Raw genomic sequence first — 25633 nt, 5'->3', positions numbered from 1 at the left:
CTTCACTGATGCATACGCAATGAATTACTATTTTTGTCACAGATCTCTTCTCAGGAGACCCTCTGCGCTTGCAAAAAGGCGAACTAGCATCCTAAGTTTTAGGTGTTCAGCAGTAAAGGCTGCAAAGATTTACGCAAAGTTAGTGTTTTTCAGAAATAGTTAATTCAAGTATTATTGAATCAGAAAGTTTGCTGCACTCAGATAATCAAGCTTTGGAAGATATACAACGATATTTTCTTCAAATACGTATGTTTGCTGCATCATATTCAAATAGTTTTACTATCACGAAATCAAAACCATTTTTTTTTCCAAATCATCCAAAACAATTGTTTTTCAGTTACACTAACTTCAGAGTAATGCTTTTGTGCAGTAAACATTTACTGGATAATTTTCCACTTCCACTCACAGTTACAGAGCTTTTTGCATGGCTTACAATAACTGACTTTGGTTTGTTTTCAGCGTTATATCGGGACAGCTGAAAACAAAACCAAAAATTGATATCTGAAGTGTTTGAAAGGAAATCTGCATGAAAAAACTAAATTGAAGATGATAATAAGAAATATGTGCCTTATTTTTATTAGCCAAGTGCAAAAATGAACGTTAAAAAAATCCATAACACTGGATGACATATTCCATGAAGAAATGCAGCGCCGATATGAATATGATTCCTATGAGGTCAATAGGACTGGCCCCACATTGCAGGGCTTCAGGTGAGGAAAAAGCACGTATTTCCCAGCTACGATGCAGCATGAAGGTTTCTCTCAATTCTTTTGTGGAACTCAAAGCTCCCTAGGATTGCCTTCTAAGTTCTGCCTCAAAAAAATTTTTTTTCGGGAAGAAACCAACAGGTCCCTGTTAGGCCCCCTCTGAAACTACTACAGACATTGGGAATTTAAAGAGAAAACGATGGCATCAAAGAGACAACAAGAAGTAGCATATGAAATACAGTTAAGCTGGAACTACAGCTTAACTTCAGTTTGCCCCCTTACCTTTCCTTTATTTTCCTAATTGCAGACCTGACAATTCCCACACCACCAGAGAAAAATATGTTCACCATTTTGGTTTATTTAGAGAAAATAAATCAAAACCAGAAGTTCTTCCTAATTTCAAAATATTTGGGGTTTTTGTGTTCCTCTGAGACATTTTAAATCTTTCTCAGCAAAACTCTTGAACCTTCACAACATCTAACCCATTAGGTCCAGGCTGGGAAAAAAACAAAAAAAACAAAAAAAACTGTGTTCATCTCTTATTCCTACAAGTCAATCCAGTCAAAATCAGGTCAAAGTGAAACAAACAAAAAAATCTTTTATAATTTTTATTTCTCACTCTTACAAACTTACATTCAGATTTGTCAAGTCTCATTGCTTCGCTATTAGATATTACTCATTGGAAATTAACATTGAATTAGTTTTGTACTGATAAGTCTTCTTATAGAATATTTTGCAGTACACTTAAAGAAAACATCTTCAGAATCCTGGGATATCACCTAGGTTTTTTTTTAGCACTGCCTATTTCCCTTATCTGAAAACCAGTCTTGCACACAACAAAAGGCAGGATACCTAAACACCTTCACATAACGTAAGTAAAACATACACAGTCTCTCTTTGCAGAGAGACAGCTTGATCTTATTTTCCAGGAAAGAGTTTTTAGACTACTGACTTTGTTGTTGTAAGTCTTGTTACTCTAAGAGGGCTTCTAAACTTGCCTTAGGAGAACATCGCGATATAATTTAAGGATTGCTGTTGGTCTGGTTGGCTTCGGTGCCACCACATCACTTACTCGAGAGACCTTTGAGAGCTGACGGGCTTCGGTTTCAGGTTACGGAACCACAGACGCACATGCTTTCTCCTCCAGGCTCCCAAGTCAGCGTTTTGAAGCACCTTGCCTCCTCCCACCCCCCAAACCCTGCCAAAACGCCTTCCTACAAGCTCAGGACAGTAAACAACAATCTTCCCCCCGCCCCCGGCTCCTCGGGGTGGGGACGAAGACTATTGTTCACCTGTACAAGGAGAAAAACCCTGCCGGCAGCGCACGCTCACCGTGGCCGCGGCTCCCCTCAGGAGGCCTCTCCACAGCCCGCACCGCCGGGGCCCCGCTCCCTCCCCGGCGGCCGGCAGGGCCCGGCGCCCCGGCACCCACCTGGCGGCGGGTGACGAGCAACTGGCAGAAGTCCTTGCTGGGGGCCGGGGCCTGCCCGCGCGTCTCGAACAACTGCTCCCGCAGCAGCGACGCCATTTTGGGACGCTGGCGGGCGGTGGCTATGGCAACCAGGAAGAGGCGGATATCACGCGGGGTCACCGGCAGCCCAGCCCCCTCTTAAAGGAGCGCGGCCGAGATTAGCGCTGCCGCCGCCGGGCAGGATCCAGATCCAGGTCCGGGTCCGGGTCCGGGTCCGCACCGCCGCCCAGCCCCGCGCACCCCTTCAGCGCAGCGCCCCGCGCCGCCGGCTCCAGCCCCAGCTCCGGGCAGCGCTCGCGCGGACCCAGGGGTGACGACCCCGGCGGAGGGATACTGCCAGCCGAGTGCCGACGCCGCCGAGCGCAGGGAGCGGGGCGAGCGCACGGCCGCAGCGGGGGCCCGCGAGGGGAGCGGCGGGCCGGGCCGGGCAGCGGGCGCCGTGCGGCCCGGGGGGGGGCGCGCGGGCCCCGGCGGAGCCCCGGCGCCGGCAGAAAGTAGTCCCCCGGCCTTCTCCCCCCCCCACCCCGCCCCCCCCACGCCGCTGGAAGGGGTTCGGCAGCGGAGGCGGCGGACGACGCGCTGCTCGGTGCTGCGGCTTCAGCTGATAATTGAGGGGGAAAAGAGGCGGCTGCCGCCGGGGAGGAGGGCAGGCACGGAGCGTCTGCGGAGGCCGCATCGGGACAAACTAGGTACCGGGGGCTTCCCTCCGCGCCTCGCCTCGCCGTCGGCGCCGGGCCCCGCGGCGGCCTGCGGGCCGGGCGGCCCTGTTGTGTCATCCCAGCGTTAGGCGAGCTGCCCTTCGCGGCGGCCCGGGGCAGGGGGAGGGGAGCAGCGCCATCCCGGAGCATTGTTGGGGTGGTGGTGGGGCGATACCGCGACGCCGCGCTGGTGAACGGGGGGGGGCCGGCGGGGCCTGGGGGTGCGCGATGGGGCGGGCGGGGGAGGGGAGGGGAGGGAGGTGGGGGAAATGGAGCTGACAAAATGGCCAGGCGGGCGCCGGAGCCCGCTCCGGGGGCATCCCCGCTCCCCCGGCGCCGGGCAGGGCCGCCGCCTCGCCTCGGCTCGCCCGGGCGGCCTGGCGTGCGGTGGCAGCGCGGCCTGCCCTCCCCGGCCCTTGTGGCTGCTGATACAAAAGGGCAGTGTCAGTGTTGACACGGCCGTACCGATTTGTATGCCCTTCCCCGTCGCCTTTCTCCCCCTCTCCCCTTGGCCCCCTTTTCCCTAATGCCTTTTTTTTCCCCCTTCCTTGTCTTTTTTTTTTTTAAGGAGCTATCAAATATCTTGAAGGGAAAAAATAGCAACTCCTCTTTCCTCTCCCCTCCCCGGCTCGATAAAAATGCTAAATAATCGGCCGGCGTCCATATTTCACAAGCTTTCTTTTTTTGGTGGGGGGGGTGGGAGGGAGGAAGAAGGTGGGCAGAGAATGGAGGCGCCTGTAGGGCTGGAGTTACAGTGCCGACTACCCAGGAGGGGGATTATTTTCCCAGTTAATGTTTGCGGGCTGCTGTTTTTGTTGCTTTCAGTCAAGAAACAAGTTCCCCGGTTCCTAGCGCTCGCTTGCATAATGCGTCGTACTTGGAGGCTGATCAAACGCTGGGCTCTCCCTTTCCTGCCTCGCTCTTCCTCCTTCCCGGTGCCCGGGCGGGCGGGCAGCAGTGAGGGGCCTGGGGGTGCTGCCGGCACCGCGCCGAGCTCTCCCCGCTTACTGCCCCGATCGGCCCGGGCCGGCCAGCAAACCGATCCCGGGGCTTTCACCAGACCTGTAGGCCCGTCTTCCTGCTGTTCAACTTTTTTATTGTTCCCCCTTCCTCCCCCTCCCCCCCCCATTCCGAGTGCACTGGCTTTCTCGACAGTCAGGGGTTTTCAGCGAGTGGGAGCCCGAAAGTCTAGACTGTGAACCGGAAAATAATAGGGGGAAGAATGGAAAGTTATGTCAAGGGCTTTGGGGGAAAAACATCGACGTATCGAACAAAGGTCCTGCCTGTATTGGAGAGAGAGGCCTGCATGTGAGGCCTGATTGTGTCGCATTTATACACGGGAGAGAAATGAGTGCTTGGTTCTGGCCTAAATTTATTCTGCAAGTCTGGCATGCAACTTGGAAACATTTATAGAGTATGTTCAGTTTGTTTTCAGGGTAGTTTTATGATGTGCAGCAATCTAATAATCACTTCTTTTTTTTTATTTTTTTCCTCCTGCAGAAGACTGTTTTGTCTTCTTTCCCTCTGTCTTGTTTAGCAGAAGTAATATTGATTCAGAGGTTCTGACACCAAAGCACAAAACTTTCCTCAAACAGGATGACTTCCACAGTTTATGTATTGTGTATGATGAATATTGAGCTTCATAGTGCTTTAAAGGGTGAAAGAAAAAGGAATTGAATAGTTATCACCTGACAAATATGAAGTCCATCCTTCATAATGTGAAGGAAGAGGAACTTAATTACATAAATTTAAATTAATTTTCTGAGCTTTTCTTGGTGAAACTGCCACTGTGGATATACTTTCTTTGTAAGACTTCAAACACTAGGCAGCATCGCTGTGATTTTTTTTATCTGATCTCTCTCCAATTCTCTCTTTGTGCCCTTCCTTCTTCCCCCCACCCCCAAAAGTCCTAGAATTCTAATTATACTTTTTTTTTTTTAATGTGGACTGAGACCTGATATTTGAATTCTGTTCAGACAGATTTGTGAAGTATTTAAGTTTTTTCTTAAGCTAAAAGTAAAACTGCAGAGCATACAAAACATGAAAGCAGTATTAGAAAAATTGAATTAAATAATGGTAAAACTTTTTTTGTAACTTATTTTAATAAATACTGTTAGTAATTAAATATTTATGAAAACATTAGCTAGTATTTCAGTTTTTCGCAGCTGATATTTTAACGGTTACTGTTGTATTTGAACTATATAGTTTCTACCCACCAGAACACTGATTTTTATACTATAACTAATCCATAGTCAATAGCTTTCAGAAGCTTACATGTTTTCAACTTGTGTAATTGCTTCTGCATTCCTAAAACCTAGCTGACTGTGAATGGCTTAGTTGCATATGCACTAGTTATGATATTAAAATGGAAGATTTTTTTTTTTAATATTTACTATTCAACATTTCCTTTTGTTGTGCTAGAAATCTCAGCTGTCTGATTGCTTCATTCCTAGGGTCTATATGGGAGTAGCAAACTTGTACGGACAACTTTCTCAAGACTGCATGTTCTCCAGTCTCTAGATGGCTCAGGTTTTAGCTGTTAATAGAAAATAAAAATTGTAGGTCATTCTCAATGTGGCATTACTACTTATTTAATGTAGAAGGTCTACTTCAGTAAGAGTGCTGACCTGTTGAGTAGGAGCTTATAAAAATGGAGCTTTTTGAAGTCTTGCAAAAGTTCTCCTGCCCCAAGTGACCATTAGGGAAACAACCTGTACCCTTCTAGTAAATGAATAAACAGAACTGTACCATTTTCAATAAGGAACCAGACACAAGTTCATTTTTTTGTTTTTCTTTGCATATTACATTTTGACTACTTGTCTTCAAACCCAGAATGCAAATATTCTAGAATAAAAAATTGAAATGAAAAGTCTTTCATAAAATCATTTCTAAGTTTAGACCCAAAACTATAAGCAAGAGGAAGGGAAATGCAGAGGCCCTGCATTCCTACTATAGCACTTTAGCTAAAACCTAAGACCGATGACTTTAGTGTCATGAAGTATGTTCGTGTAAGTCCTGCTATCACTGATAAGTACAATTATTTACTTTGAGACAATCCAATAAGATAACCTGACTAAAATTCCTTTCCTTTCTAAGCAATGAAGCTGAAGCATGATTAGGAATGTTCTTATCTGACTATACTACATGTTGTGATTTAATTTGTGGCGTAAATGAATCTCAGACCTATCTATGTGTTAGCTCTGTACTTATAGGCCGTGCTACATCTTCTATCTCTCTAATTAGTAAGCATTGTGTAGAACATTTCTGATTGTGGGTCTGTCTTCTGTTGCACTGACACTGTAGATCATTGTGACAGTATTGAGCATCCAAAGGTTGTACAATGTGTGCTAGCCAGTGGTCAAGAACCACTGGACCTAGGGTGTTTCTGGGGTCTTCAATTAGTCTGTTAGAAGACCTGTGCACTGTTCCTCACCTGTGAAATTATTGATGTTTACTTCTTATAAGGCACTTTGTGGACTTCATGGCAAATTCTTAGTAGTGGAAGCTCTCTTAATCAAGCCATCACTGTCTCACTTCAGTACAGTCTCTGAAGGTAGTGGTACTTCTGAATTTTGTGGTGGTAGGGTAACAGATTACCTTTGGGGGTCTGTGTTGTGTTTTTTTTTTTTTTTCCTTTTTTCCTTCTGTAATATTTACTGTAAACTTAAGTTTGCTTTTAAGATATTAATCTACAAAAAGTATCATGGCAGGTTTATCGCAGTATATAAACCAATTTGCTGAGGGTTTTCATAGTGATATTTTAATTGAGCAAATGTGGCTGGCAACTGGAAAACAAAGTCACATTTGCTTTCTCTTTTTTTCCCCTCCTGATAATTTTTTTCAAATTTGCATGAAATAGTTTTGTTACTTAAGAAAAAGTATCTTCATACTTCTCACTGGTGATCAAGCGTCTGTGATAAAATGCTTGTACATCACCTTTTTTTTAAGCAGGATGGCTAGCTTTAAAACATAAATTCAACATAAGTTCTTCTCTAAATAGAAAATTTCTAGTTATACGTGATGTGAAGTGTACAGTCCGTGTGAAAGATAAGTCAACTAACTTCTCCACTGGATGCTTTTAGACACTCATGGTGGTTGCTTTAGTGCAAAGGTTAGTTTTGAGTGGCAATTGTCCTCATCCTGCCATATGATGATCTTTTTCTCATCAAGTTGGTAGAATCTAACTATGTAAATATGCAATCATATTCTCCTTGAATTCTGTCTGGCAGCCAGGGTTCTAGCACACACAACCAATCTGTTTACTCTCACTGCCTATAATAAGGCTTGTCTTGCAATATACTGACTGTTGCCAGTCTTACTTGACTCACGAATGTAGTCAGTACAAACCTGGCTGAAAAGTGCAGTGTATAAGAACAATAGATTATATACCTTTGAAGTAAAGACTCCTGTAAGGAAAAACTGGAAGAAGGACGTGTGTATCAAGAACGTATTGATTGTCCTGATCTAACACTGGACTTTAAATTTAAGAAGTGTGAGAGGTACTAACAGTGAAGTGCAAGCCATAGTTTCCTTCATTTGGTCCCAAACCAAACCTCTTGTTATAATTCATAAGATAACGATGTGGAAAGGACTTCTGGAGGTCATTTAATCCAGCTCCCCACCTGAGTCTTGCTCTTGAATAAGTAAGTAATCTAAATAGTTTTTCATTGATCACAGAGCTGATAAAATAGCTCTATCTCCTTGAGTGATAAGAAAGCAAAAGGGAAAACAAACAAACCAACAAATGTGGATGGGGAGAGAGAATTAAAGGATTCCATAATGTGTGGCACTACAGTGCTCTCTTAAGAGGAAAAAAAAATCACAATTTTCTTAATGTTTTCTGAGCAGTTTGGACTGCTTTTTTTTTTTTTTTTTTTTTTTTAAGGTGTTCACCACACAGCTGTATGTATGATGAATTGCAAAGAATTGATCTTCTGAAATGGTATGAAAGGATCTGAGTCATCTGCTGGAATGTGAACCTTGAGTTGTAGGGAGCAATTTGGTGTTTCAAAATGGAAACTGAAGTCCCTGGTACTTGTTGAACAAGAAAGCTGTGCTTTTTTTAAGCTCTGAAAGGCAAGACTTATTTCATGTGCATTCTGCTTTCAAAATAACTTGTCATTGACAATTATTGTTTTACTGCATAGCATCCAAATAAGTAAACTTAGTGTAAGGAAGAGCAACTACTTGCTAGCCTTTTGTAAAGGTGGAAATGAAAGGATGTGAACACATTCTCCATTTTCTGATATGTATACGTGATTTGGGGGCAGAGGTGTTGGAGAACATTTGTAAGGCAGTCTAGTCATGAGATGGCCATTAGAATCTTAATGCTAGCAATATGCAGCTCTTTGAGATTTGTGATGACTACTGTGAATTCAATGCTTTTTGAAACATGGTCAGTGTCACTCATTGTTAATACAGAGCAGTAACTGTAATGAATAATTTTTAATTTGATTGCTTTTTAGGGATAGTTCTTAAAAGTAAATCCATTAGAAAAATAGGCCTTGGGACAAACCTTCATAGGTCACCTGATACATACTTATGCTCCGAGGCAGCCAGGTCTAGTCTTTGCTATCTTTACTTTAAAAAGGCATGCATGCTTCTTTGTTCTCCCTCTTCTATCTCCATGTCAAACTTGTGTCTTCCTTGCTTCACTGTAAGCTTGTTATGGCTTGTTTTAGCCACTCTGGATATGAAAAAAGATCTTTGTGCCGTGGGATTTTATGTGCTTGAAGCCAGTTCTGTGCCTCATCTCTTAGTCTAAGATCGCCTTAATGTAAAAGAAAGACTGAGCACAGATGAATAAATGTAGAAATCAAAACAAGTGCATGTTTATGCAGCATCTTCAAAGTTGAGAATACAGATTTTTAGGAACAATAAATCTTATGTTGAGAGACCAAACAAAAGGTGAGGATTAATTAAACCATAAATCCATAGTAACCCTAGTGTTGGCAGACTTAAAAAAAAGGAAACAAAAATACATGCACAATTAAGGGACTTGCATTAAATATTCTTGATGCTAGAATAAAGAATAGATGCTTATTCTAAATCCTTGATTTACTAAGGATACCTCCCTTTACATCATACCTTTGTAAAGGATGAGTCTGTGATGGAAGTTTGTTTTCTGACAAAATTATACAATAAGACACGGTTAACAGTGGGGCTAGAAGATTGCGTCTTATCTGTGTTAATAGTGTTCTGTCTTCTAATGTCAAATCCTTTATCTGATTAGCTTATTCAGCATAGAGAGTCCATCCCGGATCTTAGGAAAGGGTGTGCATGTAAATATACCTTCTGAACACAGGTGAAATGTAGCTATATGCATCTACAGAAGACAACTAATGAAAAAAGTCACTTAAGGTGCATATTAATATGCAGTATGCTGAGTCCAAACTTGGAATTCAGCCTTACAGAGTAAGTGTTCTCTTCCTCTTTATTTTTAGGATATAGTGTCTCTGTTGTAATCAAGCTACGGAGTGGGAACTGTATTTTCTCATTAAAACTTCACTTGTTTTGACCTTGCAGTAGTTTCAGGTATAGTAGCTAGATGAACTTGTCCATCATGGTTGGGGGCGGGGGGAGAATCACCAACTTGAATGAGAGCATACAGACAGTCATAATCCCTGTGAAAAAGCTTCAGTGAATAGCACCTGAAGAGAAGCTGCATAGCTAGATAGCTAGATTTCTGTTCTTTAGCACCAGTAATCAAAATAAATCAACTCAATCAAGTAATGGAAAAAGCACAAATACCAGCAGTCTACATTAGAATGCAACTTGATTTGAAGTTAAGTAGAAAACTTCTGTAGCGAGCACCTTATCAACTGAATCTCATTTAAAGGAATTGGTGGAAGCTGCAAAATTTTGGGAAGCTTTAAGACAGGATTCAGACTGGAGGAAAAAAAAAATCATACTTTGAAGAACAGCTACAGTCTGTTTTACTACTGTATTCCCCCGCCCCGTGTGTGTGTGTTTCTGTAATGATGTGTGTCACCATATCTTACTCTGGTAATATTCTGCCTTGTTAGCAGATGGTCAGCTTCTACAATAAAACAGTAGCAGTAAGAATGAAGACTTTCATTATGCCTTAAGATTATGGATGTGAGTTTGAAAAGTTGCTTTCTTTTCCTTGACTCTGTTACAAAAAGTTTGGCAGAAGAGTAAATATTTTTCTTTACCAAAAATAAGATAGTTAATATGCTTTTTTCTTCAGATTTCTCATATGACAGCTTCTAAGCTGATACAATATTGCTGCATACACTCAATTTCTCATTTACCTCAAGTACTTATAGACACACAATTGGATGTAGCTGTTAGCCATGGTTTTTTCTAGGCTCTTAACCGGAAGACTTGAGCTCAAAACTTTCATCAGCGGTTTGTATCTTGAATCGGAAGAAACTTTGTAAGAGAACTGCAGTTGCACAAACTTAATTTATAATTTTTAATACTTTCTTGAGAGATGATAGAATTTAACTTCTACAGGTTAACTAGAAGAAGAAAGGGAATTTTGTGGAATTTGCCTTTCATTAATGTTTGGGTACTCAAACAGTATGGTCAAAGTAGCAAGGATGATGTTCCTTTGTATAGCACAGAGGTTCTTGACATGCTGCTGAAACTGAACTGGAGCCTGCATGGAGTGGGCCCTGAAGGTTCTGGCTCAGCTGTGCTGTATGCTCATGAATTCAAGTAAGCTAGAATCTGAGAGCTGTGTATTTGGAAACTTGAGGTAAATGTATTTTTAGTTAGGAGTTAATTTTTGAAAGAACATTTAAAATTAATGTAAAGTTTTGGAAGGCTGTCAGGCTCCACCTAAAAAGTGACAAGCGCAGTAATCTCAGCTGTTACTTTTGAAATATAGTACAACAAGCACTTGCTGCTACACTTAATTGCCTCCAGAGATTGTCAAGAGTAAAGTGTATTCTCTGGGTGCATAAGACTTTTTCCTCTGTGACAAATCTAGCCAAAAGCTGTTAAAACTATTCTTGTAACTTTATTTAAAGTAGATTTCTACTAGGTAACTGAACTCAGTGGGTGAACAATGCACTTATACCACCTATTTTTCAAAATTCTTTACTTTACATATTCAGGTGAAGTCTGGATTTCTGACAGTTTCAGGCAGATGAGATGTTACACTTAACTCTTAAGTATGCTGCCTGCTGGTAGCACTTGTAATGTCACCAGAAGCACTTTGTATCAATTCTCTAGACCTGTTCTTAGCAGTCAGACTGTCCTAAACTAGTGTTGCCTTTATCTGTGGTATCTATTTGTTTGCTGCTGTGTTCCGCAGCCACTTAAAATTACTGGAAAACCTATTAGATTGTACTTGTACTGTTAATGCAATCAGTTTTCATCTCAGTGGTAGTGGAGCTTTTAAAAAACCTAAAATCAGAGGTAAGTTAAGTGGGTTGCTGTGCATCACAGAATTGCTTAATGTATCTTTCATGGTTGTCCTCCTCTAGAAGTGTTTGCCTTGAACCAAGAAATAGTTTCTTCCTCACAGATTTTTTGATTTTGTGTATTGACTTTCAACAAAAAGTTATGTCATGCTAGTTGAAAAGTCAGCTCAGGGAGATAGCCGATCAAAAACTAGATAATGGGTGACGCTGTTAATTGATCTAACAACAAAATTAACTTTTTTCATCTTTCTCTCTTCTGTAACCCTTCCTCGGATATCAATTGTGTTATATGCTTGTGAATAACATTACAAGATCTCTGTTACTTTTTCATAGTGCTGCTGTATTTTTTTGTCTGCTAGCTCTGTATAGAGCTCTTGCCAAAAAATTGAGTAGCTGCTTTGGTTTTCTGAATGTATAGACTTCTGGCACTTTTCTGTTCCCCTCCCCCTGCTTCCCCAGTGGGGAGATATCAAACCTGAACATATGGGCACTGAGTGACACAGCAACAGAAGGATCAAGCTGGATAAACAACCTCTGCACAGGTTGACCCTATCCAAAGCTTTTACTTTTTTTACTTTTTTTTTTTTTTATCCTAAAAGTCACTGCTTACTGCAGTAACCTGCTATGAGGAAAGTTTTTTTCCCTTTTTGTTTTTTTCCTCCATTTCTCCCCCCCCCCCTTTTTTTTTTTCCTAGCAGAAGGCTGGAACAAGTTTTCTTCCCTTAGCCTCCGCACTGTTTTACCAGTGGTAGTGCCATGGGGACAAGACAAGGAAAACTCATCACAAACTGCAGACGGTATGCATCGCTTCTTTGCGGTGTCATCTGTGCTTTCGTCTACCCTCTGATAAACAGTGGATGATTCGGTAATGAGGATGGTGTTTCAGTTATTTCCTTAGTGGGAAGATCTTCAGTTTGAGGAAGTGAGCCCCTGGAGTACCTCTTGTACCTGAGTGTCTCAGTTCTGAACAAGCTGTCTCATCTCCATTGGTTGGTCTAATAGAGCATAAGAGCTTGATATTTGTCAGTTATGTGCCTGTAAGAAGGGTGATACAGTACTACTATATAGGAATAGGCTTTGTAAGAGACTTCATGGGTCAAAAATGTAATCCGCTAGTACTGTTGGTACATCACTTAAATCTCTAGTTTACTTGCAACCACCTAAAAAGCAATAAAGAGTATATGTGGTTGTGATTTTTAATTCTCATGTGTTTTCCCCATTCCCCTCTTGCTTATTTTTCAGTCCCCCTGAAAGACTTTCAGCATGTCATTTCTTGGATTTTAGCATAATCTAATTTCCAGCTTGAATGATTATACATACACATATATATATGTGTGTGTGTGTGTATGCATATATATAATGTATATATTTACCTGCTCGCTCTGTCAAAGCTAACCTCTCATTTTAAGTAATTTTCTCTTCTTCTTGGTGTCTTACTCTTGGCACTTACAGAAAGCATTTATATCCTCTTAACCTTCATGTTGCCAGACTGAATAATTATTAGTCACCTCCTGTAAGAGCATTCTTCGGTACTTTCAACTGGAATTCATCTCTCTTGAGCAAGGCCAACTGTGACAGGATATGGTATTCCAGATGAATACTTTGTACAGTGGCACGGGAGTGTTCTCAGTTACTCAGTGCACCTAAGCAGTGTTCTCACCCTCCCTCATCCCCCCCCAAGTAACTGGCACATGCGGTCACTAACAGTTGTTTCAACTGACAAGGTCCTGGCTTAGAGCAAAACTCATTGTTTTTAGTACCCAGATAGAAGATCTCTTGTTGTTCTGTATAATTGTGCTTCATTGCATTGCAAGTTTCTCATTAGAATGATTTATTGTTTCATATTTGTATGAAACATAATTATTTTAGGAGGAGGGAGGGGGGACTAGGAAACTTGTGAGTTTTGATAGTTTGGCGGGGGGAAATGCATTTCAAGGGAACAGCTCTGACTTTTAGATAGCCATATCACCTCTGTAGTTATGTTGAAATAAGACCATAACAATAATAATAAAACTTTCCTCTTCACAGTTTCCTTCTATGGATAATAGTCTGTTCATCATTACACATACTTCCTGCTAAACTTGGGTGATGATGTATTCTATTTGGATGCTACTTAACAGCAACTGCTTGTTTAAATAGTTTTGAATTCAACAGAGCAGGAATAAAATCATGGATGACTTATCCTCCATTAGCCTGGCAATAGTCAGTATCAAGTGTCTTGAGTTCTACCTTCAAAAATAATCTTTCACTTCAGGATTCTGCTCCTGTCCTGTGATTACTGAATCAAAACTTCTACATTTTATTCTGTAGCAAATGTAAGATTGCTGCCTGCCTTAAAGTGTTACAAATGCTTTAGCACCCATAACTTTCAGAAACTGCCATTTCCAACTGTCTTTCTCAACACTGGGCCTCCAACCACAGTAGCTGCGTGTGAATATTTTAACTCCAGCTGTGTCTGAAAGATGAAACTACTTTAGACAACAGTATTGTTGCTTGCTGTAGTTTGCCTGCTGTACCACAGACTGCTTTGAAACTGACAGAGGTGAAAAGCTGTAGTCGTTAATAGTCCTCATCAAAGAGTATTTACTCTTTTTTGTTAAACTCTTGTTCAGTGCGAACGTCTGTCTAAACACTTCATAGAGTAAGCAAATATGATTTCATGGCACTACTAGCATAGCAAAGGAGGATAGGCTTTCCTGTGAAAGGTATATGAAAGAATTAATATTGAATCTGAATTGCTCAGAAGAGGAGAGGGCCTATTTCTGGAAATACTGTCAGTAATGGGCCTTTTCTTAAATAGTTGTACTATTAAAATACCTTGTTGCCAGCTGAGACATAGTTAAGAGGAAGAGAGAAAGATCAAAGGAACATTTAAGCATTTGTTACATAGGCAATTTTTTGCACCACTGACTTAATCCATGTTGCCATAAATGGTATAGCTATACTATTAAAGCTGGTAGCTCCCACAGGGATCTCGTACACTTAATTCCCGAAGGGAAGGTGTCCTAAAGATATTAACCCAGCACACTTAAGCTTTGAGCAGCAAAGCCCTAGTAATTCAAGGATCTTGCTTTTTCAGTCTGACTCATCAATCCTCTGTAACATCACTGAGTATGATGAGTAGAAAAGATGTGAACTGCTGTATTTCCCCTATTTCTCAGATAGCTTGTCTGAGACATAGCTGAGTTTGAACAGGTAGGCCCCTATCCTTGACTTATGCATGTTATCTGACCTATTTAAAAAGTCGGCTATAGAAGAATCCGCTCTTTCCATTGACAATAAAGAGCATAAAGTAAGTAGTTGAAGTCTAGGTATCCACACTTGCATTTCTACCTGTGGCAGCTAGAAGCAGAAGCGCAACCTGTAGTAGAATATAGTGATTTAAATATTTGAATTTAGTCAGTCAAGGTATGTCCAAAATCAATGTAGTTTGTTACTTCCTAATGATATTCCAGGTTATGGCAGCAAACTAGAGGTGCACCTTATCTCGGTATAGATTTGCTGTGTGATTGTTTTTTGTGGGAGTGAGTTGCCCAACTTTGAGGTGGGAAAAATTTGTAAAATACAGATTTGTGACTGGTTATCAGCTAAGTTGTTTTGTTCTTTGTACATGCACAGATTGGAGCAGGATTTTGTCCTAGTATCACTGCCTTTCTTCTGGCTTCTATAGGATGGATGATATTCTGTTTAGAGTGTTTGAGTGGGAGTGTATCCCAAAAAATATTTGTGGTGGGAGAGCAGAGGAGAAACTGATCTAATTTCAGGTTGTTTCAGCAGAATCCAAAAGCTTTTATAGATGAGGGTTGGTGACAGCTCAAAGTGTCAGATTTTAAATTGGCTGTATAACTTGGTCAAAATATAAATGGCTGCATCTGTACAACTCCCAAAGTCTGATAGGCTGAATTCTAACATCAAAATGGCCTGCATAGGCGTTGGACTGTGAAACGTTGACTTGTACTGTATCCCTGTGCTAATGCATTTATGTAAGGTTATGGGCCTGAAATAATGACATACTTAACAATGGGAATTTTGAGTAAATATATGTAGTGGTGTGAGAGTATCTACTTTCAGGTACATAAGATTTTCGCTTAAAATTCTTGCATAAGGTGAATTAACTTTTCTTTGTGATTGATTGAGGTGGCTACGTTCACTGTGATGTCTCTCAAGAAATCTAGTTGGGTCTTAAACTCATACCAGTACTGTGGTACCATTTGGAAGTTACAGTGGCTTCAGCTGAGTAACTACATACTGCAGACTGATGGTTCAAATACCCTTAAGACTAGCTTGTTTGGGTTTTCTCTTAGTCTGAACTAAACTTTAGTCATAAGCTAAACTTGCATGAAGGTTTTCAGAAGTGGAGTTCAGCATTATTACTGTCAAGCTCGTTGATGGAGGTATAAAAAAATGAGGTGTTTTTGGCTCAGAACATCTGTCACACTTGAATGAGTACAGATTGTTTATGCTGTCATTTGAATTAGAAAAGTATCCATCATAACCATATTTACAGTGCTATACCACATCTGAAAAGTCTCTTTATTTAAGAAAAACAAACAAAACCTTTCAGACTGTATCATGTAGTTGCATAATGTAAGAAGTGTTTCCATACTAGTACATACTAATGGCATATGTTGTCCTTGGTATTTGAAACTACAGCACCAGGTTGTTGATATGAAAAGTCAGTTTTAGAAGCTTTATACAAGCCATTTTCTAATTAATCAAAATAGACAATAATAAACAGTTTGAACTTTTTATTAGTAGTTACCACAACTTTGATAAGCAGCACTATCAAGCTATTTAACTTTCATTGTCTGTAAAAATACTTCATGCCAGATGGATTTGACTGTTTTCAAAGTTCAGTACATGGTATCTGTATCCCAAGGCTGTTCTGCCAGAGGAGCCTTTAAATACAAAGCAAACATACAAATGCATTTGAAAAGCATAGAGGAAAAAGACCCAAAGTTCATTCAATTAATTTAGCATCTTTGGTCCCAAATGGGAGTTGGAGATTCGGGGAACTAACTGTTAAAATAAATGCAGTATTCCAAAAATATGAGGTGGGGAAGTAGAGGTACTGATGATGTCATCATTACTAGAATATTTAATTCTTCGTGTGTGGGATGGGGATGTTTATGCTCCTAGGTAAGTATCTCTCCATAGTGAACAAATATAAGATTAAGGAGAGGCTGCAGCCTTTATGATGTAACTAAATTTTGCATCTGATGTGATAAGATACTGTGCAGCAGGGAGGGAAGGAAGAAACTGTACTCGCTTCTGGGCCAGCAGGTGTTGGGCCTACAGCTATTTTCTCCTTTCTGCTTAAGCCTACCTGCTTCATGTTCTTTCTTTAATCTTTCACCTTAAGTCGCTCTATTCCCTGTGCATTTTATACTTAAGTGTTGTAAAGAGAGGTGTATTGTGATAAGGCTGCCCTCTCCAGTTAATTATCTTTTGGTTGTCTTGAATTTCTTGTATTAGTATATTTTATTAAATGGCTTAAAATAAACAGCAAGGAGGACGTGCAGAATAGTTCTGAAGCTGTATGAATGCCTTGTGTGTGTGTGTTTTCTTTTTGGGGGAGGGTGAGGGGGAGAAAATATCTTGTTCGGGACTTAAGTGAAGTTTGAATGTTTCCAGTTCTGCCTTTTAGGAGCCTAACAATGTGGATGCATAGCTTTGCTTCATGTGTTCTAGCCTTGATGTACGCAGAAAGTACTTACAGGGAAACCCTGTTTTCCTTTCCTCTCCTCCCCACCATGTTCTCTTTCAGTTCTAGCCAAGGCAGAATCAGTATGCAACTTCTGAGAGGTTGTGGCTTTGCTTGTAAGGCAGTTGGACATTAATGTAGGACAAAAGGTCACCTATATAGGAGGCAACTCTTGAGTATTCCGGTTGGAACACAGAGCAAATTGCGAGAGCAAAGGATTATCAAATCTACTATTGTAATATCTGGTTCTTAAATAATCATTTTTGGGTGTCCTGAGATTAAGCCATAGAAAGCCTACAGCTCTGCTCATTCTTTTGTAAGTATCTTGGAGCTGTGGAAAAGCTTCATGTTTTTCTGATCTCTGGCTCTGCACTGCTGGGAGTCTGTGAATCCTTCAATACATTACATAGCAGTAGTTCAGCTAGGAGGTAATAAAATATATCAAACAGATTTAGGCAGCATCTTCTGGAATAATGTCTCTTTACCAGGCAGGAAGCATTCTTTTTTTTTTTCCCCCACCTCTGAAATGACCAAGGAATTCTTCAGACTCTGTGGCAAGCCTGACCATGTTATGACACTGAGGAAAAACACTGTATTTCATCAGCATGTTAATCTTGTGAACTGTAAAATATGGCCATAATTATTCAGGGTGCTTGTGCAAGGAAAGTGTGTTGAGTAGCCTGGGAGAGAGAGGAGGTAAGTAGGTACGGTAGAGCAGAGGAAAGGGCTAGTGATGCTTGCACAGATAGGAAGGAAGAGAGGAATTTGCAGCAGACGTTTTTTATCTGTATTTAAAAACTTCCACGCCTTTGTCTAGCTTAAAATTAAGACAAAGTCTGGCATCCTGCTAAAATGCACTAGGAAGAGCTCTACTCTTTAGACTTCCTAAGTTCAGTGCTTTAACTCTCCATATTCAGGCTCTATAGACATATATGTGCTTTACCCATATTTTTGTACAACACCTTGTTTCTGTGCATTCATTTTATGAGACGAGTAGTGTAAAGCTGGAGGGAGGTAGACAATCTTGTCAGTAAACGTTGTCATAAAGTTGTTTGATTTTTTTGTATGAAGTTTGGAACCCGGGCTTTTTGACAACTTTTTTCTACAACTGTAAGGACTGGAATCTTTCTAAAATGCAGTTTTGGAAGCTAATATTGTATGTTCTTGAGCATGTAGTTATCATGAAATAATAGCTCTGAGCACAGTGCAATCCTGATCCTATTGATGATAGGATCAGTTTAAAGACAGCTTAATCCTCAGTATATTAATAGGTGTTGCTCTGGGTGTGACTTTTTTGGTTCAGCTTTAGTATGGAACTTCTGTTTCTCTATAAAGAATATTTGGTAAGTAGTTTGGTTCTTGTTTTGATGCAAGATAAATGTCTTGTGCTAGTAATTTGATAAATGTATGCAAGAACTTTTAGTTATGCTACTGCAAGGTAAAATGTCAATGTATAGAGTTGTTTTTCTTTGGTTGAAAAGATGCACCTGTGGCATTTAATTCAAAGATGCCAATGTTTTGAGCAGTACCTCGTTTAGAAACATGCAGTTTTTTAAAATCTCTGTTGCAGTATCCTTATGATACCTAAAGCTTCATATACAAATCCAGCGCTGAGGAAGCAGGAATTGAACCTTAACCAATTTTTAATTAAATTTCTTCCTCAAGAAGAACTAGAATTAAAACACTCCTTTGACTGTCTTATGTGGCATAGGAATCTTGTTATGCATTACACCTATGACTTCTTTTGGCACTTGTATTACAACCTCTTTGAGAAATGGTAGGAAGGGAAGCCTCAGTGGATGTCCAGTCGCATAACTGCTAAATATCAGTGATTTTAAAAACAAACAAACCAAAAAAAAAAAACCCCAACCTCCTAATTTATCCAAAACTTTTCTGAATGATGTCTTAGTTAAGCAGATAACCGTGTTAGTTAAGCAGATAACATATGAGTACTTTTTTCTTCTTCTGGAAACCCAGGGTTCTTTTACCTTTCAAGTATCGCTCCTTAATTGCTGCTGGTATGAGTGAACAGGCTTCGCAACTTTTGGCATTTCTGTATATAAGCTAGTATGCAGCAATTGAGACTGGATGTTACCAGAATGAAGACCTCTTTTCCTCCCTCATTGTTTTCTAAAATCTACATAGCACCCCTACTGAAAGCTGTAATCTTGGTTTCATCTGTGGCACTTTTCTGATCTGCCTGTACAGATCAACATTTTATTTCTTCTTCCTGCAGTAACTTCTGTAAGATCAGGACTCTACATTTCTTCATCCTAGTGGCTCATTTAAATTCTTCTCATTTTCCTTTTCCCTTCCCCCCCCCAAGTTACCTAGAAGATTGCCAAGATCATCTTACATTGATTTAGACTTTGGGTGGCCAAGCCATATTTCACCAGCAACTAAGCTCCTGGCCCTCTCTAATTTAAGATAACACGGCAAAAATTGAGGTATTTGGTAGGGCTTAAGCAGCCTGCCGTGCTGCAATGTGGAGCATGTGCTGTCTAACAGCCTCTGCAGGTAGGACATAGGTGTGTACCTTATCCATATTTGACTTGTAGTGCTGTTGCCCCTGTTTCACTACAGGGCTATAAGTGCCAGATGCATGTGGATGGCAAACTGCAAATAAGGCAGCGTCTGTTCTGTGGGATTAGAGGGGGGAAGAGGCTTGGTGTTACAGCAGCAGGTTTTGTGTTCAAACTCACGATGTGGAAGTAAATGGAGCTGTACGGCTCAAAGGTAGCTGGGCATTAAGCTTTGGCTAGGGCAGACTTGGAGTACTTGCTGATGGATATTTCTTGGTTCACTTGCATGAAGATACTGAAATTCAACTTCTAAACTTGAAGTTGTGATAATCACTCAACTATCTTCTTTCACTGACAGTAAATGTGTCCCTTTTTTTTTTTTTTTTTTTTTCCCCCCCTCTCTGACTTTCCCAAACCTGTTTCCTTGGTCTTATTTGATCAATTCCTAGTTTACCTTTGTTCTGGCAGTGTTAATGATCTCCACCTCATCAATGATTCTGTGCTTGCTTACATGTTATCTCTCACAGAAGGTAAAAGCCTCTTACTCAAATTCATACCCATCTTCCAAAGGTAATATTCTTCCTCAGGCTTGCCAGACATCATGACTTTCTGTTCTTTTGTTTTTGGTTACTGAAGGCTTAAACGCCCACACAGATGGTGAGTTTTGGCTTGTATTAAATATGGCTTTCTAGAGAAGCTGGAAATGAAGGAGAGATGAGATTTGACTTTTACTGCTTATGATGGGTTTAATTGGGGATCTGTTAGAAACAAAGAAGAATTCCTATCAGTTCTATCTAGAACTCTCTACCCAGAATGAAGCTGGTTGTTGGAAAATATTTTCCTTTGAAGAAGAGATAGCAGCTGTCCTTTAATTCAAAAGGAAAAAAGTTTAAGAGCATTGTTTCCATTGTTGCTAACAAGTTGCAACTGCATTTGTATTAGCACCAGTGAAACAGAATTGCCTACTGAGACTCATAGTGTAAGCTTCTCTGTCTAGCAGCTTTTTGGTAAGTAGGAATAAGGTTGAAGTTCCTGCAGAGGTGAAGTCAAGCTCTTGCTATAGCATGTGATCTGGCAGAGACATTTTGTGATGCGACACCAGTGTACAGAAGAATAAACTTTGTGTGCATCTGTTCCTCCTCCTTCTCTTCTCTTTCCCGTTCTGGCGCTAAACAGGAAAATATCTATGAACAAATAGAGACAAGAACTCATTAAGTGTTCTACAGCTCTATTGCTATATTGGGTTTTGATGTTTATATACACTGGCTCTCCCTGTGCCAACACAAATCTTTCATCCAACTGAGATGGCTTCTCTGGGCTTTTTCTGAGGTTGAACTATTGTTGGCTGACTTGCAGCTATCCAGATTAGACCGTTCTTTTATTGAATATAAATTGATCCAGGGTTTCTGGGTTCCTATGCTTTTGATTATTATTTTTTTTTTTTGCTTACAACTACGAAGACTAACTGCTGCAGTATTGACTGAATTATGCAACAGAGCTTAATGTAGCAGTAAACTGTAGCAGTTCAGCTGTTTTTTTTAAAAAGAAAACACTGAGGACTAAAACTACAAAGAAAACTTTCATGTTTATAACACCTGAAGTGCTGAGTCATGGCATTCTGCCATTGAGAGCATTCCCTTCATTCATTAATGATTTCATGTTGAACAATATACTGATAATAATTTCTACTGAACCAGTTCTGACAGGTCACAAAGTTTCATAGTTCTGGAAGGGTAACACACTGTTTTTTTTCTTGGAGTTCTCTGAATTCTACTCTTGTAAATAAATCTTCTAAGGGATTGGGTTTTTTAAAAACTAGCTCCATTACTGATATTTCCAGAAAGCAGATGAATAGTTGCTTTGGACAATGAGAGAGAATGTTGAACTATAGAGAAGTAAGAGGATAAAATGAAATGCCTTCTACTTTTAACTTCTCTTTTGAATGCAGATACAAGGTCTGGATGATATCTGAATGCTTTTTGTGTGTGTACCAAAGTAGTCCAAAGAAGAGTGAAACAACTTCTTGTATGTCTTCTGTCCTTGATTAACATAGCATAAACAAAGCAATGAGATGGCAGAACTGAAGAGGGATGCTCTCAAACAGCATTATCTTTGTTTCAGGTAACTCTTTTAGTTTGCCTCCTCTGACTGTGGCCTCTGCAGCTCCAGAGGAAAAGAGTATAGGGGATTGAGGCTTTTACGGTCTTAATATTAGCCAGTCTCTTAACCATCTCTTAACACTTCAATCCAATCGACCTGTGGTTTCCTATAGCCTTGAGTCCTGTTTGGTATTTCAGTTTGGATTTTCCACAGCCTAGAAGGACCCACTGAGGTTCTAGCTGTGATATAGGCCAGTTCACTGTTCTCTCCTTAAACAAAGGATTGGTGCAAGGTCTTACAGTGATCTTTATGGAACGAGGTCTTGAGCTTCCTTCAGGTCACTAAGGACCTCTTCAGTTTGTTTTTCCCTAGCAGACCCAGCAAAATCTCTCTGCAGTCTCAAGCTTAGAATTCAATTGACCTGTTCAAACAAGGGGAGACTGTTCAGTTTTTGCAACTCTAATATCTTCCCACCATCACCAGATTGTTTTTGTCAACTCCAGAGTGTGCGGTAGCGTGTATTTAAATAATACCCTAAACTATACTTGATCTCTGAGTTCCCCAGAAGACACCTTCTCAAGTTACAGTATCTTTTGCACAGGTATCTTCCAGTCCTTTCACCAAATGGAAGTCAGTAGTTAAGGATGCTGCTTTGCTGGGCTGGGTTGCATACTTGTCAGATCACCCAGTCCATCCTAACAGTCTGGGCACTCTTCTAGTGAGCACTGTTATACATCTCTTCAGAGGCAAATAGGTGATCCTGTCTGCTCTAGGAACTTGTAAATCTTGAGGCACTGGATATTCTAACCGCTGTTTAGCGGTATAATTCCCACTAATTCTGAACCATAATATAATGAAGCAAAGCTTTTTTTTTTTTTTTAAGCTCTTTTTCCCCTTTCTCTCTTGTGCCAAAATTTTCTGTTCCCTTTCTATAGGTCATTATAGACGTATTCATGTAGACTCTGTAGTCCAGTGAATTTTAACATGGTGGTTATGTCCTTTCAAGCTCCTAGCAACCTGTTTTGTTGAGTCCATGAGCGTAGCCTTCTAGAATGCCCCTAGCTTTGTGTCAACTAAAAGTGTAGGTGAGGTCTGAGCCCTTGAAAGGTCTAAGGAGAAGCTGACTTCTCCCTAATGTGGCAAATCCCAAAGGGTACTGTAATCTTCAGATGGCTGCCCATGTTGTAAGTTCAGAGGAGACGTGGATAACTCCCCCTCCCTTGTTGACTGCTTTCTGTGGAGTCTGTAGCTTGAATATATTTATGGTCCACTGGAATTTGAGAATTTTTCTGCAGTATCCATACCTCTCCTCTTAGCATATAATATATGAGCTAATTTTGCAATGGCTAAGAAATTCTTCCAACCTAATGATTGCAGAGTAGCCACAAGAACTGTTCCATTGCAAATGAATCTGGGAACAAAGTTGTGCTGAAGGTTGGTGGGTTTTTTTTTTTGTTTGCTTGTTTTGTTTTGGTGGGGAGGGAAGGGGTCAGCAGTTAGAAAAATCTCTCTGGCTAACAGCTTGGACGCAGTCTAAAGCTGGCCAGTGCAAGAGTGGATGTGTGAACTAGTCATGGAAGACTAACCTTTTCAGTGACTGAAGTCCTTTGATACTTGCAGTCTGTGCCCACGTGCTTTCTTCCTCATCTTAGTCCAGGTTACTTGCTTGTAATATCGAGGAACTGAAGGGGAGGGAGCATTCTCTGAACTGCATACGATTGCAGTGAGGAGCAGGGCCAGAGCTGGTTCTTTTCTGCTTACAAATGTTGCACCCAGGAGGGGTGGGGAGTGTGTCCTTGCACAACTGTACATCTACACAGATCTGAGATCTTAGGTTACTTGAAGTCACATCTCTTACATGGCTGTTCATCAGATGCTTCTATTTAAAATGTTATTTCTCTGGCAATCTGTTAGTGTTTCCTCTGTACAGCCTGATACCTGACGTGATACTTTGATTTCTTATTTAATTGTTGATTTTTTTTTTTTCTTTTCCCTCCCTTCAGGGGTTCTCTTGTGAGTCACCTTTTCTGCTCTTGCAGAATATATCTAGTCCTCCTGATTCAGAAATTATCACTTGTCAGCAGAATTAGAGAGCTCTAGCATTTAATCTAAGGCCCTGCTTTCAACAGAAGGTTAGATCAGATGATCTCCGGAGGTACCTTCCAGCCTAGGCTTTTTGGGTGATTCTAACTTGTACTCAGATTGAACCCTGCGTCAGAAAGACACCGGATTTGAGGAGGAGTTTGTCTCAGTGTGCTATTAACTGTTTGTCTTCCCATCAATATCTTATTAATTCTCTTAGAAGACATTAATAACTATGCTACTTCTAAGTCTGTGGAAATCCTATGCTGGAGCAGGTGTAGAAATCTGTTTCCTTACCACCTAACATCCTTTTTTTTTTTTTTTTTAAATAAGAAACTTCTTGATTCTTAGTTTGTCTTCCCTGCAACTAAGGTAACGTTACAGTGCTGGGAGGCTGTAGAATCTTTTTTACTTTGAAAATTTTTGTAATTGTATTGAATTTGAATAGTGGATTTTTTTGTATTTTCTTGTTCTTTCTTCAGAATAGGAGGAATACAAAAAAGTCTAAGCAAGCCTTATGTGTGAGTCGGTGGAATTTTGTGCAGTTTCTACATCAAAATAAAGTTAATCTAATAAGTCACTGTAGAAACTTTACATGCGGTATAGTAGGTAAGCTGCAGTGTACTGTAGCATCTTGAAGTCACGTAGACAGCTTGTGATGGGGAGGAAGATGGAAATAAAGCAGATAAGAAAATAAGTGGGAGCTGCTCTTTCTGTGTTGGAAGAAGGGAAAACTTATTATTCTTTAATGCCCAGTGTCTTCATGCAGCTGAATAGCGTAGGCTTTGCATAAAGGCCACTGAAATCCAGCAACCGTATTGTACTTAGCTCGTGGAACACTCTCTTTCCCTTGTTTGTGTATGAAAACTTGCCCTCAGATTGAAGGGAGGGAGGGAGGAGAACTCAGGAGATGAGAGATTTCCTACAAAATTCTCTATGACCACATTTGCTCTATCCACTCCCTAAATTATTCCAAGAACTATTTCTACTAGCAGAAGGGACAGTGGTGTCCTAAACTAAGAATACAAGCTTCTGCCTGCATGGAGCTTTGACATAAAAGCTCAGTTACGTTTAGAAGATGAGGGCTGCAATGCAAAAGGAAGTGGGCAGAGTGAATAACTGTTGAACTGAGAAAGTATAGTGAGGAAGATGATTTGTGTAAAAATCAGCTGCACAGGGCTTGGTTTAAATCAACTGACTGCAGTAAAAATTCTGCTTCTTAATACTGAATTTGAGTCAGATGGTAAAGTAGAAATACTTGAGTGAGGGCTTGCCAAGTGCTTGCTTGCAAGGCAAGAAAATAGGTATGTATGTTTGCAGGTAAAGGAGGAGAACTTTGAAAGCTATGAACAAAAATGAGGTGCAGCTATGAAATTGAAAATAAACTAATGTAGATCCGAAGAAGTTACAGCATATCGCTTAGTAACTGCTTAAGTTCTTCAGTTCAGCTACATTTAAAAAAGTCTCAAACTCTTCAATGTGTGTTGTGTACTTTCACACTTAAGAGTGTTGCTTCTACGTTTAATTGACTAGAGTCATTACAGTTGACGTTTTGTCAAGAAATTTGTTATCTACGCTGAAGTGACAGAAAAAGATCTGAAGTCTTAGGTTTAATACTTTTCAATAAGTACACTAAACTCTTTCTGAGTTCTGGCTGGTAAGATATACAACTTGTCGGAAAAAAAATGTACTAAAATTACAAGGCATCTGAACATCCTTCTGTCTTCTCTTCCTTCTCTCCCTTTTTGCCTAAGATTGACTTCAGGGCACTAAGGCCTTGCACTTTTGAGAGGCTGGATCACTGCTGCAGCATCAGGTAAGGCACTACCTTTGGACCAAGGTACAAAAGGGAACATAGGCACATCCAATTTAGTTTAACTCCAAGCAGATAACTGGCCTGGTAGTGTGGTGTATGATAGGCAGAGATACTAGGCATACTTTGAGCAATGAACTGGA

At 40.5% G+C, this 25633-nt stretch overlaps 2 protein-coding genes across 7 annotated transcripts in view; one reads left to right on the top strand and one right to left on the bottom strand.

Moving 5' to 3' along the window:
- The window catches only part of FBXO36 (F-box protein 36), a 30522-nt gene extending 28201 nt beyond the window's left edge, over positions 1 to 2321 (bottom strand). Inside the window, exon 1 of the mRNA XM_068955098.1 lies at positions 2140 to 2321. Within this exon, the coding sequence (XP_068811199.1) occupies positions 2140 to 2235 (96 nt within the window). The 5' untranslated portion in view covers positions 2236 to 2321. The remainder of the gene's footprint in view (positions 1 to 2139) is intronic.
- TRIP12 (thyroid hormone receptor interactor 12) overlaps positions 2310 to 25633 on the top strand; it is a 78991-nt gene continuing 55667 nt past the window's right edge. For 2 of the 6 annotated variants that reach the window (XM_068955090.1, XM_068955089.1), the window contains exon 1: positions 2719 to 2867. The gene's annotated coding sequence lies outside the window, so the exon portion shown is untranslated. Of the gene's footprint in view, positions 2373 to 2715; positions 2868 to 25431; positions 25494 to 25633 lie in introns of those variants that run through there. The other 4 variants (XM_068955086.1, XM_068955087.1, XM_068955088.1 and 1 more) reach the window with 4 other exon arrangements.

Source organism: Struthio camelus, chromosome 9 (assembly GCF_040807025.1).
Source record: "Struthio camelus isolate bStrCam1 chromosome 9, bStrCam1.hap1, whole genome shotgun sequence".
Lineage (NCBI taxonomy): Eukaryota > Metazoa > Chordata > Aves > Struthioniformes > Struthionidae > Struthio > Struthio camelus.
This window is presented reverse-complemented; position numbering and strand designations above follow the sequence as displayed.